The sequence below is a fragment of the Pleuronectes platessa genome, chromosome 17, assembly GCF_947347685.1.
Source record: "Pleuronectes platessa chromosome 17, fPlePla1.1, whole genome shotgun sequence".
Lineage (NCBI taxonomy): Eukaryota > Metazoa > Chordata > Actinopteri > Pleuronectiformes > Pleuronectidae > Pleuronectes > Pleuronectes platessa.
Genome location: NC_070642.1, coordinates 7285739 through 7307638, shown reverse-complemented (window position 1 = coordinate 7307638; position 21900 = coordinate 7285739). Strand labels below are relative to the sequence as shown.

General features: G+C 40.5%; 1 protein-coding gene across 1 annotated transcript; it reads right to left on the bottom strand.

Moving 5' to 3' along the window:
• Nucleotides 1-4669: 4669 nt before the first annotated feature.
• On the bottom strand, nucleotides 4670-21461 carry tdrd6 (tudor domain containing 6). Its single transcript, XM_053445864.1, has 19 exons — nucleotides 16139-21461; nucleotides 15903-15973; nucleotides 15702-15782; nucleotides 15149-15203; nucleotides 14572-14645; nucleotides 14284-14374; nucleotides 13704-13798; nucleotides 13445-13504; nucleotides 11961-12015; nucleotides 11602-11675; nucleotides 11351-11405; nucleotides 10724-10818; nucleotides 9032-9086; nucleotides 8449-8522; nucleotides 8197-8251; nucleotides 7573-7667; nucleotides 7340-7402; nucleotides 6343-6361; nucleotides 4670-4884 (listed from the first exon to the last, which is right to left on the bottom strand). Exons 1-19 carry the CDS (start codon nucleotides 21459-21461, stop codon nucleotides 4670-4672), a joined length of 6705 nt encoding a protein of 2234 aa, XP_053301839.1.
• Nucleotides 21462-21900: the final 439 nt, after the last annotated feature.

Genomic DNA, 21900 nt, shown 5'->3' with positions numbered 1-21900 from the left:
TCTCAAATATGTGACTCCATCTTTTGAGTTTGCCTTCTCGTTTTTTTTTTTTAAAAGTCTTGACACTGGAGCAGACATGGGCAAAGCACTTGAATGGCACTTACTTATAGCACTTTGTAGTTTTGCGTTTTTTTTTAGGAAGTTGTACTTTCTTGCTTCTTGTGGTTCTGGGTTTGTACCCTCTGGGTTGAATGCACTTATTGTAAGTTGCTTTGGATAAAAGCGTCCGCTAAATTAAATTTGACCGGGAGTGTTGTGTATAGGGCTGGAAAGGGCACATGATCTCCCTTCACTTTTTCGCTTTGCCCTGTGAGCCCTTATGTAAAATGAGCAGATCAAGGAAACGAAAAGTGGACAATGAGTGCCGAGTGTTTAACACAGAGTGGACAACAAAATACTTTGTCACTGAAATCCAATTGAAAGCTGTATGCCTGATATGCCGAGAAACTGTCGCAGTTTTCAAGGTGTACAACATCAGCCGTCACTCTGCTACGAAGCATGCTAACTACGCTAGCAAGCAGTCAACGCAAGAACGGGCGGCTACAGCTCAGAGGTTGTCCAGTCTGGACTACGGAAAAAAACATGGCGGCCTCCGTAGAGAGGATCCACTCCCGATGTAAATATAAAGTATTTAAATATAAAGGCTCAATTCTAGGGTAAAGAAAACAACAATTTGTAAAAATTTGACATGAAACACATTAGAGAAAACATCACTAGGATTATTTTATATTCCATTTCTGCCAATAGATCCCTTTCACCTAAATAGCTTACACACTGAACCTTTAAGAATTATGAATCAAATACTTGATCAAATACGGATGTTCACACCCAACAACTTTGTCTTCACCACACACCAGACCTTATACTTTCACAGTAGCCTCCACATACGTCACAGACTCATTTGTGTTGGCTGCTCTTAAAGAGACAGAACAAGGTGGATTCTTACAATGGTTCTTGAATGGTTATCAACTCGCAGTCCATAACCCCAGACGAGTAATAAATGCAGAAAAGATTAGGTGCATAGTAACAATCTCCACCTCCAGCAGTTTAGAATGTTTACTCAGATGAGCTTGTTTTAGACACTGGGGCACCACAAGGCTGTGTGCCGTCTCCGCGGCGGTTTTCCAATCACACAAAGTGAAGTAACTGTTTAAATGTGTAAATGATCTGGAACTGGTGGCCAATCATTGGTCAGAACTTAACCTGTAATTTAAACAGAGAGCATTCTTAAGAGAACCTTCCAGCGATTGTTTTCTACTTCAAGAATTACGCTGGAGAATCATTCAAGCTTCTACACTTGAACCAAAAATTCATATTCAAACTAGGTTTATGTGGAGAATTAAAGGTTGTTTGTCTTTATCCAATCGTAAAACCTTTTTGTGTTATCAACCCTCATGTCCGTCCTTGACTATAAGGAGATATTCTGCATCGGCATGCTGTCCCATCAACATTTCAGCAGTTGTATCAGTGAGACGCTTCATCACAAGTTTCATACTGGTCCTTGTTCTCTGTACCAGACTGTTGGATGGACATGCTTACAGACTACGAGTAACACTCGCAAGCTATTCTCTAGTCAAGCTCTACTGTTGAAGGTTCCCAGCTTCTTCAGAGCTCTGCTCTCCTCTACATTTAGTACCTTCAGCATACAACCTAATAACTATATAACCCTCCATATAAGTGAGCACTAACATTGTCAGATCTGGTAACGTCTATTCAACAATGAGCTACAATCCCCTCATTCCTCTTTACCTGATTGTCTTCCACAATTCTTTCTATTAATTCCCTGTGGTGTCGTTACACTTCCTGAATAAAAAAATATGACTTTTTAAAAAAGTGAGCAAGAGTGGCAGCTGTGATTCAGGCAAATAAATTCTACATGTTGATGCATTTCAATATTCACAGACTTATAGTATTAATTGGTTTTGGAATTATTAAAATTAATATTTTATCACATTTAGAATAGATTAAAAATTAAGATGTGTCATGCCATCAAACTTAAGTGAGTAGCTGGGTGATTGGATTAAATAAAACATGACTCAGCTCCTTAGATCTGTACTATTTATTGAACAAACAGAAATGTCTCTTTAACGCATGCATGAATCCACAACACAGAAAACTTTGGTTGCATTCTTTTACAAAATAACATCACAAGTCACATGCTTTCAAACCAGTCTTATCTCCAAAGAATAAGTTAACATCTGTAATACAAAAGAGCTCCTGGTAACTGGGTGAGCACATAGATAGAGGCACTTTAAATTAGATGGTTGTTTTTCACAAGGGGAAAAATGTAAAAGGAAAAATGTGAAAAGCAGAATGAGGACCTGCTCGGTCGACTCAATAAATCAAGACTGCCATTAAGCACCAGGAACAAACACAACAAAGAAAAGAGAACTTGTGTCTTATAACTTAAACATCTGCAGTCGAATGAACTCCGTTTTGTGATGTGTGGCAGAGGCAATAACATGAATCATAAGGCGGTTACTGAGGCCGCGGCTCAACAGGCAGATCATCAGCAGCACCGTCACAGACGACCGGAGAGAGATGAGTCACCTCTGACAGCTTGAGGTCTGAGGGGGAGGAAAAAACAACTCATCACACACTGTAGAAGCTCCAAGTCAAATGAACTGGGACGCTGAAGAAAGCAGCAGCATTACTCCATTACATCGATACTATTACATGATTGCAACACTTGTGGCAAACTAACACGATACAGGCACAAACAGTGGCTTCAACTGTATTTGTGTTTATTGATAATAAAACATTAAGCTAACACTGCAAAAAGTATGGGAGTAAATCTGTTTTTGAAAATTAAAAGCCTTTAAATTTCTATAACTGAAAACATTTGCATTGAATTTTGATATTAGAATTTTTTCCACTCTGAATTTAACATCCTGCACAGGGTGAGAATAAGAATTGGACGTTTCATTCTGTAAAGATAAATTCCACGTACATTTGTCCCGTTCAGTTATTTATTGTTAGTTTGTTTTCTGTTGCTGCAGCTTTTCACAGACAGAAGAGATTTTATTTTGACCATTTCTACTTCTTTTCTTGAAATAAAATTCCTACTCACCTCCCCAATTAATACGAAACAATGACTCAGCATGACTTGTGTGTCTCAAAATATTTGTACACTAGAGTCTCTAGTTCATGACTAGAATAATAAAACAGGTTTGTTCAGTTTGATGATCAGTGACATGACAGTAAACATTTAATTGTCATTGTTTTAACACAATCAGTTGTTCTGGTGACTTCTAAATACTCTCAATGTAGTGAGGTTAACTGTGGAGGTTGTCTCTCACTGGACTGACTGAAAACCTGCTGGTTGAGGCTGGTTTGACATAAACCACACTGCTGGCCATAAACAAATGGTTCTACGAGGGCTGGACCAATCTTATATTGACTGATACATGAATATAAATATTAAAAACAATTTCAATCATCCTCCAGATGCCGTTATCAAGCACTAATGGCTCGGAATTTTACAGTTTACCAATCAATTTTATGATAAAGAAAAACAGAATATAACCAAACATACAGAACTTGAAGAAAACAGACTCTTTTCCTAAAATGTAAAACAAATCTATTCTACATCGTTTATTTTGAGAAATAAGTTATCATATGAGCAAGTCTCGTCAGTCTGTGAAAGGCTCACATCAGCTGATTTTTATCGAATAACTAATCATTCTAGATTTTAGACCTATTAATTGTATATAGGGTCAATGGATTTAAGCTACAAAATACACATTTTACTTATATACAAGATATGTCAGTAAAAAAACGGGTGTTCAGTTCACATTTGGATATCAGCCCTGTGAACTTCTGATAGAATGAACTCAACCATCAAAAGTGCTAATTTCTCCTCTGAATGGTTACCTTTCTGTTCAGGTGGTGAATGCACCAGCTGCTCAGTCTCTGTTTCAGTCTGTTTCTGCTGGTCTGAAAGAAAAAGGAGACATCAGTATAATGACGCCTACAAACAAGCAGGACATAGTCCTTCTCTACATTAAAGTACTGGTCTTCTAATAAATATTTGCATGTTTTGTTGATCAATAAGTCTGATACCTCTCCAGGCGTCTTTCAGACAGTTCTCTGCCAAGAAACGGGTCATCCCATCACCAAGGTTACTCTGAAGAGAAATAACAACAACCACTTGTCACACATGTGATGACGTGCTGTATAATTGTATGTGTTGATTAACCTCTATTACCATGTCTTGACGGGAGCTTTGTCGCTTTGTGTCCCATGACAGAGCTGCAACCACAGAGACAGGTGAGTAACCGTTAATAGAAAAGGGAAAAGGTGTGTGAGAAAAGCACGACACAAATCCCATTGACAAATCAAAATAAATAAAAAAGATGAAAAAAATGCAAACCAGGAAGTTTGTCTTCATGAAGATCTGCTGTCTCGTCTTCAGTCGTGGAGTTATCCTAAAAACAGACAATAGCAGAGTGTTCCAATACAGACCAGAGCCCTGTTATACAGCTTATCCAATTGAGGGTAGTGGGGGGGGAGCTGGAGTCAACCCAAGCTAACATTGAGCAAGGCACACCATGGGCAGGTTGCCAGTGTATCACATGCACATCTACAGTCTGCATGTCTTTACACTATGAGAGGAAGCCGGAGTACCCAAAGAATTTCTAAACCAAACTGTCATGCGGCCTGACGTCCTCTAGTGGGACCTGAGCTCGCAGCCCAGAACCGGGCAGCTCGACTTGTATTCGCGATCAGTGAACAACAGAACTGGCAGGTCCGCCACCGGCGCTCCGTTGTCTTCACAGGTGAGAGCAGGTTCACACTGAGCACATGTGACGGGTGTGAAAGAGTCTGGAGACCACGTGGTGAACCTGATGCTGCCTGTAGCATCATCCAGCATTATGTCCTCCTCTGGAGCCGTGAGCATCACAGCGGACATTTAGCCTAAAAACATGATGTGAATGACCTTGTTTCTTGTCTAATTTGGTATAGGTATTTTAAGGCTTTAAATCCAATGACATTATATACTGTTAATTAAATACTGCCGATTAAAATCTAGAGTCTGAATCATTTGTTATCAGATACAAAATTATTTAAACCACAAGAGTGGAATTCCAAGGGGAAAAAAATCTAATACATATTTTCAATGAAAATATATTCAAAGGCTTTTCTATACTGGGGTGAAATATCCCTTTAAGTGCATCTGGAAACAATCCAGACTAGCCAATTGTCTTCAGACTAAAATACTCCTTCTCATTCTCCTCCAGATAACTTGGACTTTTACATCCAGTGTGAGGAGTGGTTTGTCAATCATGAAGGAAGTTCTCTTGTTTTTTAAACAAAGGAACACTGAGTGCTGAAGGTGAGGCTGCAGTCACATGGGATAGGAATGCTGGCACCAAACCCTGTGCCTGGATAAAAAACTCCTTACAATTGATCCACAGTTAGACAGTCGTGAATGTGGTCAGACTACAAGTGATGCTGATAAACAAGTCGCAATCAAACTGTATTTTCATTAAACAAAAATGGCTCCACTTTACCTGTATAGTCACGACCTCCTCCTGTAGAGAAACGGCTCCTATTGCAATTTCACACACTGAGGGAGCTCCTGTACAGAAAATCACAATCATTCACTGTATTATAACAGAAGACATGTTTACATAGACACCTGTATTATGATATGAACACGATTCAAAGCCTGAATAAGAAATGGTAACATCATATTCTGATTACCATAACCTGAATGAGGTCATACTCTGTATAAGTAATAGTTGAAGTAAGACATGTGGGTATTCTGACCTTAGTCAAATTATATAGGCATTTCAGACTGTTATTCTAACGGCCGGTTGGGATCCCGGATGGGGTTCAAGTGTAAACAAGTAGTAGGGCATAATGTAGACTTGAGTCATAATCACACAATGATCTGTAACATGTAAAAAGGAATATGAATATATTATTCTAGATCAATTTTATTCAGAATAAGCTCAGTAGTTGGAAAACTGCTGCCCTTGTAAACGGTCACTGTGAGAACAGGACATAACAAGCAGAGCAGTTATGGATCATTCTGTACACATGGCAGTTGTTCTGGAGGTTGTGATAGTTAATGCGGTACAAGCATTAAACAAACTCCCTTTGATAAATAAACTGCAGGGTAATATTTGTCCTATAATTTGAATGAATGAAATAACCTTAGTTATACATGTGAGCATAAGTAACTGTTCCTTGAAGATGTTTCAACTCTCATTCAAGGTTTCTTCAGTCCTAACTGACTACAGGGAGGTTGACCTACCTTGAGTCTTGTGACCTAAGCCTGCAGTGTTTATTAAACCCACTTTATATATTGTGTAACAGTTCTCAGAAATGACTTACCATCTGATTCACATTCAACCTAGAATTAAAGAAATTACCCAATTAAAATTTCAAAAGAAATACAATTCATGACAAATAAACTTGAAAATGAATGTTCTATTGATTACCATTCAGATAAATATATTAAAGTAAGCGTGAATAAGTTATATTTACACACACACACTCACTGAGCATTTTATAAGGATCACATATACACCTGCTTATTCATGAAACTATCCAATCAGACAATCTTGTAGCATCATGTTACTTTTCCCAGTCAGAATGGAGAACAACTGATCTCAGTGACTCAGACCAGGGCATGATCCTTGGTGCTAGACGGGCTGTTTCTAGTATTTCTCAAACTGCTGATCTCCTCAGATTTTCTCACACACAACAGTTTCTAGAGTTTTCACTCAGAATGGGCCAGACAAACACAGCACATCCATTGAGCAGCAGTCGTGTGGCTGGAAACGCCTTGCTGAAGAGAGAGGTCAAAGGGGAATGGTCAGACAGCGACAGCAGAAATCCTCTGTCAGCCAAAAACTGAAATCTGAAGCTGCAGTGAGACAGACTCAACAAAGCGCAAAGTTGAGGTATAGAAAAACGTAGCCTGGTCTGAGGAATCTGATGAGGTTGAAGAAGATGAGAACAGAATCTGGAGTCAACAGACTGAAGCCATGGAGTCAACCTGCCTTATGTAAGAGTCCAGGCCGTTGCCACTGGTGTAATAATGTGGGGGAAGCTTCTTTATCACAGTTTGGGCCCTTAATAAAAAAATCAATCAGGAGTTTAATGCCACAGTCTGAATGTCGTTGCCGAACGTGTCCGTCCCTTCAAGAGTAGAATCATAAAGGAGGAGCGAGTCCAACATTTTGTAAAATTCACGTCACACATAATTGAGGCTGGTCTGAGACGAATGTGAGGAACTACCCAGCATCCGTATGGTGTTCCAAATAAAGTGCTCAGTGAGTGTCCACTACAGACAGTACTTAATATACATAATAGCAGTATCGTTTACCTCATTTGATTCTTTAGCCATCGTCTTATGCAGATCCTCTTTTACATCGGAACCAACTTGCTCCTGGGGAAAATTTAAATTTGTATACATCTATTTATATATATTTACAGTTTATGTTCTTAAATTCGAAATTCTCAATTAAATCAAGTCAACAGGAAATTAACTGGAGGTAAAACTACGCCTGAAACTTTATATAAAAAGACAGCAGATTCATAAACTGAGTTGATACTCACTAGGATGCATTTGAACTTGCTCTTTTCAGTCAGGCTGATGACATCCTCGTCCGTTTCCCTTGTGAGTTTCTCATCATCACTTGGCTCATATGGAACTGCAAAGCAAAGGAACAAAAGTCAAATCATATTCTAACAGATTTGAAATGACACAAAATTTGAAAGTATTTGTTCCTCTCGTCTATGGTGCCTCCTTAGCTGCCTCACTTAGGTGGAAGAGAACAGGTGGACCCCAGTCTTGTCGTCATTGAACTCTCACACACCTCTTCTCAGATGCTTTGGTGTTTGCTCTCTAATATCCTCTATTTTCATAACAAAACAACTATACAGTACTGACTTACGTTACTGATAAAGAGTGGATGCAATAGATTAAGCTGACAGTGATTGCCCTCTGCTGGATCATGAGACAAACTACTTCAGACAGTCTCATGTGCTTCTAGACTATATTTTTGAATTCAAACAGGTCATAACAGTACTAATATGAACTTCTCCCCCCAGGTTTGAATGAATGTTTGAATTTTGTATAAAAAGTGACAGCCTTAACACCCAGATCTATAAGAGAACATTGCAAAAAGCCTGAATGATGTCTACAAAAGTAATTTAAAGACTGAGGTGACGGCAGCAAACCTGAATCCGTATCCTGCTGAGGAGATAAGGTCTCGTCTTCAGTCATCAAGTCAATCTAAAAAAGATCAGATCATCAATCACTGAACTCTAGACATCATCTGATGCACTGCGTTGATGGTTTGATGCAAAACTGTCTCATGAAGGTTATCAATTAGGTGATGCACAGTAACAGGTCCAGTTGATTATTTACACATCACAAGAAAAGCAGTATTGGAAAACCTCCATACAAGAAGAGAATTTCCACAACATTACCTCGAAACGTGGGGACACGCATGGCACCTCTGTGACGTCACTTCTTGCTGCAATGTCCTGCTCTGTAGGAGCATCTGTGAACATAAAAACAACCACACTCCATTTCATACACAGTATTAAACTATTCTTTGTGATTGTTTAATATCAATGTTCACTTATTTGTTTCCTGGTGGAGTTGCCTACAGCTAGTTTGTTGTGGGATAAGATTTTAAAATTTTTCCAGATCACCTCAGTCTAAGCAGAGGCATGTGTTTGTGTGTCTGCTCGTCTCTGTCGCGCTTCACACAAACTGATGATCACATGTATTTAGACATTAATCGATTGTGTTGGATCATGAATCTGGATCGTTCCAGTCACTATAACACTGATGTCCTGGCTGTGCGCCTCATATTACGTCTCATGTTGTGTGTGGCAGGTGAAGAACTACATACAAGTATGGAATAACAGTGGTTGTATTTAGAACACTAGCATGCAACACATCTCTCTCAGGTCATGTAGCACGTTTGCCTCACATTGGCCCCCCCGTTAACAAAACTCCCAAAATCTCTAGAGTGCTTTGTGATTTGAAATCAAAACCACTCACCACACAAAAGCTGAGCAGGAAGCAGAGGAGAGGGCAGCAACAATTCAGTCTGAATCTGTGAGAAGACAAACACAGTTAAATGATAAATGGAATGAATATGCAACACCTGACACTCAAAGCCCTTTACACTTCAGGTTACTTTGGCCCACTCACAAATATGCATATGAAACTTCTAAACAGAAGTACTTCTGTCAAACACACTGATAGTACATCATTAGGGGCAATTTTAAGCATCAAAGATAATTCGACATGTTGACAAGAGAAGCTTGGGATCAAACTACCAACCTTCCAATTACAAGCGCTCTACCTACTGTTCACTTATAAGAAAGAATTAAGTTTTTTGGGAGGACTGTGACACAGGATAGCAGAAACTTTCTAGACAACTGCTTTGTAAGGTAAGAGGAAAAGCTCATCACTCTGAATCTCAGAAAAACCTCACCCATCTGCTTCCATATTCCTCCAGACATTGCCCAATTTTAGAATACAATTTATGATGAATTAACTTGAAAAAAATTATGTTCTATTGAATACTATTCAGATAAATATATATAATAAAGTAAAAGTGAATAGTCATATCTACAAACACACTCACTGGGCATTTTATAAGTATCACCTATATACCTGCTTATTCGTAAAACTATCCAATCAGACAATCATGTGGCATCATGTTAATTTTCCCAGTCAGAATGGACAACAACTGATCTCAGTGACTCTGACCAGGGCCTGATCCTTGGTGCTAGACTGGCTGTTTCTAGAATTTCTAAAGCTGCTGATCTCCTCAAATTTTCTCACACACATCAATTTCTAGAGTTTTTACTCAGAGTGGTGCTAAAAACATAGAACATCCATTGAGCAGCAGTCGTGTGGCTGGAAACACCTTGCTGAAGAGAGTTCAAAGGAGAATGGTCAGACAGCAGAGCAGGCAGCAACAGGAGAAATCCTCTGTCAGCCAAAAATTGAAAATCTGAAGCTGCAGTGAGACAGATTCAACAAAGTGGACAATTGAGGACTAGAAAAATGAAGCCTGGTAGGAGGAATCTGGATTTCTGCTGAGGTTGAAAAAGAAGGGAACAGAATCTGGAGTCAACAGAGTGAAACCATGGAGTCAACCTGCCTTATGTAAGAGGCCAGGCTGTTGCCACTGGTGCAATGAAGTCGGGGAAGCTTCCTTATCACAGTTTGGGCCCTAAATAAAAATCAATCAGGAGTTTAATGCCACAGTCTGAGTGTCGTTGCTGATCATGTCCGTCCCTTCAAGGCCAGTTTCTAATGTCATCATGGAGTAGAATCATAAAGGAGGAGCGAGTGTAACAGTTTGTAAAATTCACGTCACAAAGAATTGAGGCTGTTCTGACAGAAACGTGAGGAACTACCCAGTATTAGTATGGTGTTCCAAATAAAGTGCTCAGTGAGTATCCACTACAGAGAGTACTTAATATACATAATAGCAGTATCGTTTACCTCATTTGAGTCTTTAGCCATAGTCTTATGCAGATCATCTTTTACATCAAAACCAACTTTCTCCTGGGGAAATTAAAATTTGTATACATTTATTTATATATATTTACAGTTTATGTTCTTAAAATGGAAATGTTCATTTAAATCATGTCAAAATTAAATTAACTGGAGGTGAAACTACGCCTGAAACTTAAAAAAAAAGACAGAAGATTCATAAACTGAGTTGATACTCACTGGGATGCATTGGAACTTGCTCTTTTCAGTCAGGCTGATGACATCCTCGTCCGTTTCCCTTGTTAGTTTCTCATCATCACTTGGCTCATATGGATCTGCAGTGCAAAAGGGACACAAGTCTAATCATATTCTAACTAATTTGACATGACACACATTTCATTTGAAAGTATTAGTTCCTCTTGTCTGTGGTGCCTCCTTAGCTGCCTCACTTAGGTGGAAGAGAACAGGTGGACCCCAGTCTTGTCGTCATTGAACTCTCACACACCTCTTCTCAGATGCTTTGGTGTTTGCTCTCTAATATCCTCTATTTTCATAACAAAACAACTATACAGTACAAACTTATTTTACTGATAAAGAGTGGATGCAATAGATCAAGCTGACAGTGATTGCCCTCTGCTGGATCATGAGACAAACTATCTTAGACAGTCTCATGTGCTTCGAGACTATACTTTAAATTCAAACAGGTCATAACAGTACTAATATGAACTTTTCCCCCTCGTTTGAATGAATGTTTGAATTCTGTATAAAAAGTGACAGCCTTAACACACACATATATAAGAGAACATTGCAAAAAGCCTGAATGGTGTCTACAAAAGTAATTTAAAGACTGAGGTGACGGCAGCAAACCTGAATCTGTATCCTGCTGAGGAGATAAGGTCTCGTCTTCAGTCATCAAGTCAATCTAAAACAGATCAGATCATCAATCACTGAACTCTAGACATCATCTGTTGCACTGCTTTGATGGTTTGATGTAAAACTGTCTCATGAAGGTTATCAATTAAGTGATGCACAGTAACAAGTCCAGTTGTTATTTACACATCACAAGAAAAGTAGTATTGGAAAACCTCCATACAAGTAGAGAATTTCCACAACCTTACCTCAAAACGTGGGGCAATGCATGGTACCTCTGTGACGTCACTTCTAGCTGCAATGTACTGCTGTGTAGGAGCATCTGTGAACATAAGAACAACCATACTTCATTTTATACACAGTATTAAACTATTCTTTGTGATCGTTTAAATATTCCTTTAACTTATTTGTTTTCTGGAGGAGTTGTCTACAGTTACTGTCTGTTGTGGGCTAAGTCTTTTACATTTTCCCAGATCACCTCATAGCCTAAGCATAGGCGTGTGTTTGTGTGTCTGCTCGTCTCTGTCGCAGTTCACACAAACTGATGACCACTGATGACACTCCCAAGATCTCTAGAGTGCTGTGATTTGAAATTGGAACCACTCACCACACAAAAGCTGAGCAGGAAGCAGAGGAGAGGGCAGCAACAATTCAGTCTGGATCTGTGAGAAGACAAACACAGTTAAATGATAAATGGAATCAATATGCAACACCTGACTAGTCTTAACAGATACTCAAAGCACTTTGAACTTCAGGTTACTTTTGCCCACTCACAAATATTAATATTGAACTTCTTCTACACACAAAGTGCTTCTGTCACACACACACTGATAGTACATCATTAGAGGCAATATTATGCATCAAAGATAATTCGACATGTTGACAAGAGAAGCTTGGGATCAAACTACCAACCTTCCAATTACAACCGCTCTACCTACTGTTCACTTATAAGAAAGAATTCACAGTTTTGTGGGAGGACTTCGACACAATAACAAAAACTTTCCAGACAACTGCTTTGTATGGAAAAGAGGAAAAGCTCATCACTCTGAATCTCAGAAAAACCTCAACCATCTGCTTTCATATTCCTCCAGACATTGCCCAATTTTAAAATACAATTCAAGACAAATCAACAAAACTAAAAAAAAAAATTCTATTGATTACCATTAAGATAAATGAATACTGAAGTAAACCTGAATCTAGTTGTGTTTATACACACACTCAAGAGCATTTTACAAGGATCACATATACACCTGCTTATTCATGAACTATCCAATCAGACAATCCTGTGGCATCATGTTACTTTTCCCAATCAGAATGGAGAACAACTGATCTCAGTGACTCAGACCAGGGCCTGATCCTTGGTGCTAGACGGGCTGTTTCTAGTATTTCTCAAACTCCTGATCTCCTCAGATTTTCTCACACACAACAGTTTCTAGAGGTTTTACTCAGAGTGGTGCTGAAAAGCATAGAACATCCATTGAGCAGCAGTCGTGTGGCTGGAAACGCCTTGCTGAAGAGAGAGGTCAAAGGAGAATGGTCAGACAGCAGAGCAGGCAGCGACAGCAGAAACCCTCTACCAGCCAAAAACTGAAATCTGAAGCTGCAGTGAGACAGACTCAACAAAGTGGACAGTTGAGGACTAGAAAAACGTAGCCTGGTCTGAGGAATCTGGATTTCTGCTGAGGTTGAAGAAGTTGGGATCAGAATCTGGAGTCACCAGAGTGAAGCCATGGAGTCAACCTGCCTAATGTAAGAGTCCAGGCTGTTGTCACTGGTGTAAAAATATAGGGAAAGCTTCCTTATCACACGTTGGGTCCTAAATATAAATCAATCAGGGTTTTAATGCCACAGTCTGAGTGTTGTTGCCGATCATGCCCGTCCCTTTATGGCCAGTTTCTAATGTCATCATGGAGTAGAATCGTACAGGAGGAGCAAGTCCAACAGTTTGTAAAATTCACAACACAAAGAATTGAGGCTGTTCTGACAGAAACGTGAGGAACTACCCAGTATTAGTATGGTGTTCCAAATAAAGTGCTCAGTGAGTGTCCACTACAGAGAGTACTTAATATACATAACAGCAGTATCGTTTACCTCATTTGATTCTTTAGCCATCGTATTATGCAGATCATCTTTTACATCAAAACCAACTTGCTCCAGGAAACATTTTAAGAAAATTAAATTGAGAATTTTTCATTAATTTGTATATGTTATTGTTATAGATTTACAGTTCATGTTCTGAAAATGGAAATGTTCATCTAAATCAAGTCAAAATGAAATCCACTGGAGGTGAAACTGAGCCTGAAACTTTATATAAAAATACAGCAGATTCATAAACTGAGTTGAAACTCACTGGGATGCATTTTAACTTGCTCTTTTCAGTCAGTCTGATGACATCCTCGTCCGTTTCCCTTGTGAGTTTCTCATCATCACTTGGCTCATAAGGATCTGCAGTGCAAAGGGACAAAAGTAAAATCATATTCTAACAAATTTGACATGACACACATTTCATTTGAAAGTATGTGTTCCTCTCGTCTGTGGTGCCTCCTTAGCTGCCTCACTTAGGTGGAAAGAGAACAGGGGAGCCCATAGATTTGTCGTCATTGAACTTTCACAAACCTCTTCTCAGATGCTTTGGTGTTTGCTCTCTAATATCCTCTATTTTCATAACAAAACAACTATACAGTACTGACTTACTTTACTGATAAAGAGTGGATGCAATAGATCAAGCTGACAGTGATTGCCCTCTGCTGGATCATGAGACAAACTATCTTAGACAGTCTCATGTGCTTCGAGACTATACTTTTGAATCCAAAGAGGTCACAACAGTACAAATATTAACTTTACCCCCCTTGTTTGAATTTTGTATAAAAAGTGACAGCCTTAACACACATATATAACAGAGCACTGTAAAAAGCCTGAATGGTGTCTACAAAAGTAATTTAAAGACTGAGGTGACGGCAGCAAACCTGAATCTGTATCCTGCTGAGGAGATAAGGTCTCGTCTTCAGTCATCAAGTCAATCTAAAAAAGATCAGATCATCAATCACTGAACTCTAGACATCATCTGATGCACTGCTTTGTTGGTTTGATGTAAAACTGTCTCATGAAGGTTATCAATTAAGTGATGCACAGTAACAGGTCCAGTTGATTATTTACATATCACAAGAAAAGCAGTATTGGAAAACCTCCATACAAGTAGAGAATTTCCACAACATTACCTCGAAACGTGGGGCAATGCATGGCACCTCTGTGACGTCACTTCTAGCAGCAATGTCCTGCTCTGTAAGAGCATCTGTGAACATAAAAACAACCACACTCCATTTCGTACACAGTATTAAACTATTCTTTGTGATGTTTAATATCAATGTTCACTTATTTGTTTGCTGAATGAGTTGCCTACAGCTACAGTTTGTTGTGGGCCAAGACTTTTACTTTTTCCAGATCATCTCATTGCCTAAGCAAAAGTGTGTGTGTGTCTGCTCGTCTCTGTCGCGCTTCACACAAACTGATGATCACATGTATTTAGTCATTAGTCGATTGTGTTGGATCATGAATCTGGATCGTTCCAGTCACTATAACACTGATGTCCTGGCTGTGCGCCTCACATTCAGCTTGTGTTGTGTGTGGCAGGTGACGAACTACATGCAAGTATGGGATACCAGTGTTTTTATTTAAAACACTAGCATGCAACATATCTCTCTCCTGTCATGGTTACGTTTGCCTCACATTTGCTCCCCCCGTTAACAAAACTCCGAAAATCTGTGTGCTGTGTGATTTGAAATTGGAACCACTCACCACACAAAAGCTGAGCAGGAAGCAGAGGAGAGGGCAGCAACAATTCAGTCTGAATCTGTGAGAAGACAAACACAGTTAAATGATAAATGGAATGAATATGTAACACCTCACTAGTCTTAACAGACACTCAAAGCACTTTACACTTCAGGTTACTTTTGCCAAATCACAAATATTCATATGGAACTTCTTCTATACAGAAGTGCTTCTGTCGCTCACACTGAAAGTACATCATTAGAGGCAATTTTAAGCATCAAAGATGATTCGACATGTGGACAAGAGAAGCTTGGGATCCATCTACCAACCTTCCAACTACACCCGCTCTACCTACTCTTCATTTATAAGACAGAATTAACAGTTTTGTGGGAGGACTGTGACACAGGATACCAACAACTTCCTAGACAACTGCTTTGTATGGAAAAGCTCATCATTCGGAATCTCAGCATAATATCTACTTTTACATTTCACCAGATAATTAAAAACATACACAAATTAGTTCTTGTTTTTAATGTAGGTTTTCATTATTATATATATTGACATGAACAACTGCATGTACCGGCTCCAAGTCTGTTGAAATCAGATCAATCATATCATGCTGATAAAAGCTCTTCCTGGGATAAACAGCTTCACGTGGAACCTACGCAAAAGAACAATACATTAGAGATCATCAAGTCCATCTACCAAGATGCAAAATGAAATAATGGAAAGGTCAATATCTTCACATGCAGAATATGCAAAATAGTGTTACACAATTTACCATTTTCCCTGCTGACCGGCTGGTAATAGAAACGTCACTTGGGATAGGAGTCTTGCTCTCATTCGTTGGAGCTGGATGAGAAAATGAAAAACATGCGCTTAATTAATAGCTTCATACAACAGGTTACACTCAGCTGTGACATGACCTGACAAGCTCCGAATACAAAAATCTTTCCATATTAACATTTCCATAAACTTAATATTAAGACACTAAAGCGAAATTAATGTGCTGCTTACCTAAGTCAATATTGGAGTGAAAGCTGGTTCCCATGTTGCAGGCTCTCATTTCTGCAGCTGAAGACTCCAGGTCTGTCGGTAGGATCTCAGAACAGTCCATGGCCTCCTCTCGGTTCCAATCCAGTAGAAAATGTTCATCATCCAGCCCAACAGTGTCCGTCACTGAAGCACCCTCCTCCTCAGGGACTTTGTTAGTTTCACACACATCCTCGTCACAACTTAAGATCAAATTGCTTTGGTCAGAATGTGCAGGTAATGGGCTGTCTTCTCTATGCTCTCTCTGAGGGTGAATGCAAGCATCATCTGGATCTGTCTCCTGTTTTGTGTGATACTCCGTTTGATCCTCAGGAGGTGCAGCCTCTTCCACAGTTAAATCAGATTGTTCACCTGCATTTGATTGGTTTTCTGTGGTGGAGCATTTCCACCAGTTTTTCATTGCCTCATTTATCACCAGGCCGTCACATTCCATCTGCACAAAGTATTTGATGGTTTCTTCTTCTCTGGTTATTCTGGTGACAGTCAGCTGTAACAACTTGTCTGTTGTAAGAGTGAACAGCTCATCTACTGCGCCACCGTCCCAGGATCCGCATGAAGAATCAAAGCCTTCAAGCTCGCACAAAAATGCCTGTGGTGGAGCTTCCACTAAATGAGGGGGCATTTCCCTTACATCTGTAACATTGACTTGGGACTTGTTTCCATAGTCTACGAAGAGAACAGACAGCTTGTCTCCCTCTGTGTCGTTGACCACCGCACGGTACCAGAGATGATCGTCCGAAAAGAGTACAATGCATGGGCTGCCAGGGGAGAGGGTGCCTAGGTCAACATGTTTGTGATCGGCTGCATTTCCAACTTCTGAGACACCAGAGGTAATCTTGTCCAGTTCTTCTGTGTCAGCAGACTGACACCAAAAGGAAAGGGCATCATTTATTGATGCGATGTAGCTTTTTAACTGCTGTTCCTCTAAAAACTCTAGTTGACTGTAATTTAGAGGGCGAGAGTTCAGTGGCAGTTTCTCTGGGGTCTGGGCAGTTTTTTCCTCAACTTCTTCATGGTTCTCTGAGGTGGATTCAGAAGCATTGGCTGAACACTTGGTCATTACTTTACATATGAGATTCACACCACTATCCTCCAGACTGACTTCCCACACAGATCCTAACTGCCTGATAAACCGGCATATGAGCTTCCTGTCTCCATCACCACATACAGCTTCTTTAATAGCTGACAGCACTTTAGGATCAAGCATTTCCTCTTTTCCATGATCTGCAACATTGCTCAGCATGCAGTGTGTGCTGTACATGGGAAGCAGCAAGAAAGACTTGTGGAGTCTGCCCATCTTAGACATTTGTGTCATTGCTGCGTTTCCAAAATCAATAAACTCAACGAGAGCCATTGTGTTGTTGTGGATTTCTTTAACAACTGCACGATACCACATGAAGTCATCTGCAAACTCTGCTTGAACAAGGTCACCTGGATTTACAACTTTGACGTCATTGGTTTTTGGGGTTGATATTGAATCATTGAGCTTCTCAGCAATAGAGAATATTTCATCCTCATCCCTGAAGAGTTGAACGTGAAAACTCGATGGGCTGTGGTAGTGTGAGACATAAACCTCTGCTTCCATCCCTGGTGTGATCGATTTTAACGGCAGGTCTGCAAGTTTAGGAAGTTTTTCATCATTGCCTTCTACCTGAGAGTCTGCAGCGAGTGATATAGACTTGATCAGCTGGTCGATATTTTCCTCCTTTGGTCTGACTTGGGCACCCGCAGGCTCATAACCATTTCCCATATTTCTCAGTGTGGTCCCACATGACTGTCTTTGGTGAGGAGGTTTGTACAACTGTATCGGAACAGCTTTGACCTTTTGACCATGTTCATTAACATGTCGCAAAGGCTGCGGTTGAGACTGCAGATTTGTGTTGGTAGATTTAGAGTCATCTCTAATTTGATTAGCCGTTTTGGGGGGAAATGCTCTCCGGTAGACAACCTGCTCATTTGTGTGCATCTCAATCTGAAACTTCTTCTTGATCTTTGAATTTATCTGAGTGCCTTCTTGATATAGTTCAACCAGCAGTTTACCATCGGGTTCTCTGGCCACAACTACTGCCTGGAATTTAGATTCTGTTGCCCATGTCTCAAACCAGCTGTTCGCCTCACTTGGAACTTGGGCAGGGACATCCGACAGACCACACACAACTGCTTGCACAGGCACAGACATGATGGGATTAGCTTCTATAGGTACTGGAAGCAAGTCAGACCTGGCCACTTCAATAGTGTCACCATAGTCCACAAAGTGAACCCGGATTGCTGGCTTTGTGTCCTGGATTTGACCCCTGTACCAGTTTCCATCAGTGTACTTGGCAAAGCACAACGTTCTTAAGACTCCTGGGAGCTTTACACTCTCTAGCTGATGGCAGACTTGACTAACCTTGTTCTTGAGATCTTCCATCACATCAGTATTCCTCTCAAGCTGGCAGTAGAACTGATTGACATTGTTCACGCATGTCACTGTGATCTGTTCTTCTGTGCCAGTTTTGACATTGTGCGATGAGAAGTAGTACGAGTCCAGGCGGACAGATGGCTCAGAGACTTTCTTGGGAGGGGCACTTTTGACAAGATTGCCCATGCTGGTGCAGATACTTTCAAAGGGAGTTTCCAGATCCACAATGTTGAAAATGATCTTCTGATCACTGTACATGACAGCATATATGGTGCACTTTAAAATCACAAACTTGGATGCAGCAGTTTCCACAAAGTTGTGGAATCTTGCTGTTGCCTCCTGATTCCACTCATTGATGGCAGATGTGGGGTCCATGGGGTTTAACAGATTGCATCGAAAGGATTGTCCAGGCAGAGTGAGAAATTCTGGGCATATCCTCCTCAGGTCATAGAGGGAGATGGTTTCTGTCTGGCCATAGTCAACAAACAACACATCCACGAGTGGTTTTTCATGTTTGTGAATTACGATGGCCCTGTACCACATTCCATTATCAGGGTGGCGAGCAACACAAGCTGTTTCAACAACAGGCTGAAATTCACTGCCTTCATAATGAGCCTGTATATCATGCATTAGCAATTTCAAGTGCCCTGCATTGTGCACGAGCTGGCACCAGAAATTATTTGGGCTTTTGATGTGGGACACACAGACATCTAGGACACTCCCAATGTGAAACATGTGCTCCTTGAATGAAGGAATTCTCCTTTCATTGATGGCAGGGCCAACAGTGTTTTGTGCCTTGAGACATATCCCCTTGTTCCCATAAACATCTGCAAGCCTGTCATGTGGATGTCGTTTTGGAGGCAGAATGGCAGGTTGTATAGTGACATTGGCTTGGGGTTGTCGCTTTGTCTCAGCCTTTTCAGTAAGGTTATAAGTACACATCAGTGTACTGAGATCTTTTTCTTCATGAGCTTCAGGATCTGTTAGTTTAACAACATAGCCATCATCATATCTTGCTGTCACATATACATTTAGTGCTTTATCTGTGACTGCTTTGATGAAATAGTCAGAGGCAAGTGGACTCCATCTCCCATCTTTGGGTCTGACATCAGCCAGGGTGCATTTAAGTGCAAGTCTTGGCAGCTTTTTGAACTTCTCAGGAAGGGTCCTGATGTTCATCCTTTTAACGAATTCTGTGTTTCCATAATCAACAAAGAACACCTTGACTTGTGTCTCACCAACTTCGGACACAATTGCTCTGTAGAAGACACCATCTTCGGCCTTGGCAGCACAGTACAACCCTACAGTTGGATTCATTACCACATCTTTGTTTTCTGAATCTTTGTGCAAATGATAGATCCTATCCATCAGTTCATCCAGCTCCTGAGCATATTTCTGTGTTTGGATCCAAAACTCTGATGGGTTGGACACATGCTGAACAACTGCAACATGTGAAGAGTTTAAGGAGAGGTCTTCTGCAGGTAACTTCTCAGGTATTCCTTTCTGTTCTTTTTCCTCTGCAGCCTTTGGAGAAGTTGACAGCTTTCTTTGACATCTTTCTTGCTTGGCTTGATGCTCGCGGCTGTGTGCAGGGCTACGGATAGCATAATCTCCAAGTGTTTTCTCACATTCCAGCAAACAGCTTTCCTTGGACCCAAACAACTTGTTGATATTTGTATTTTCATCACCAAATAGCGTGACATAGTTAACACCCTCAGACATGCTCTGGTACTCAAATTTAGCGATTACAGTCTTGTGCAGAAGAAGGTTCCGGAGAAGGTCAATCTGGCTGGATGTCCAACCCTCCCCTTTGTCAACGATTCCATGGAGGGAACAGATGTAAGTCACAACGGGCATCCTGAAGAACTCTGGAGCAAGTGGTCCCACATTCTCCACTTGAACAAACTGTTTTGTTCCATAGTCAACGTTAAACACTTCCACCACTCCATTGGCTGGGAAAACCTGTTGAAGGACAGAGCGATGCCATCTGCCGTCACTTCCTCTTGCAGCACAGGGAAAACTAATCATTTCTGGACCCACGGTGCAATTGGTCATTCTGCCCTCACAGAATTTTGTGATTTTCTCAGAGAGTTTCTTCAGCTCTTGTGAGAAGACCTTCAGCTGGCAGAAAATCTTCTGCGGACTTGCCACTTCTGTGACTATGACGGTCTCCACAGTTCCATCTGGAAGCTCTGGGACCATGAACTGATCTTGAGTGTTCAGTCGCAAACCTGCTCCCTGTCGACTCTCTGGCGAAGCTTGAACGACACTATTGGACTTTAGTGACATAAGCACAAATTCCTGGAACATGTCTGGAGACACCATCTTCGCAAATCCCATCTCATACATTTGTTTGGATATACAGGGGATGTGCAAGAGAAATGTCCTGTAGGACACCAGTACATCTTGAACATGTGCTCTCAAAGACTTCCCGGAGAGAGCTCTCAGATATTCGAGAGCCACTGGAGACCATCTGCTCTCAGTCGAGAGTGGCAACACATTAGCTAACACACAAAATTCCACTTCGGATGGAAGGTGGAAGTGCTCCTTCTTTCCCCATGCCAGCTTACTTGTATTGGTGCAAGACGTCACCCCTTTGTCAATGAGAAACAAACTGTATTTGGAGCCATTTCTAGAGACTATGCGGGCCCTGTTCCAAATGTCATCTATCTGAACCAAGCACTGGTCACCAGGACTTCCTTCAAACTCTTGAAATGCCTTTTCAGGTGACTGAATGTCTTTAGCCAGGCACTCGTAATCTACGGCGCTCTCCTGACTGAACTTTCCCCAGAACTCTACAAGAACACACAGCGGATGCAAGTGGACCCTGGTTATGATAATTGTTACTTCTGATCCTCGTGTAGGGAGTCCTTGTGTTGATGGCATGTTGGCAGTTTCATGAATTCCAGCTACGCATGATCTTTCACCTCTTATGAACAATGCAGTGAATGCACCGGATGTTATCTGAAAAACAAACAAACAAACAAACATGTACCTTAAAACACAGGCCTCCATTCCAATTTACATTTGGTCTTCGGAGACATTACTTGTGTGACAGCTTAATTAACTAAAATTGATAACTCATCAAATTAAAACATATAAAAATAGTTCTTACAAATTTAGCACAACATGACAACTAAGATGTGATCCCTTCATTGTTTAAACAGTTAAAAATGCCAACAACTTTATAATTTGAATTGGGGTCCCTCAAGCACATGGTCATAGGGTATGGGCAATATGGCAAAAATTAAATGTCACATTTTGTTATATGGCTGTTGATGAAAATAATTGAGATTATTATTGATAGTTTTATTGCCCAGCTCTA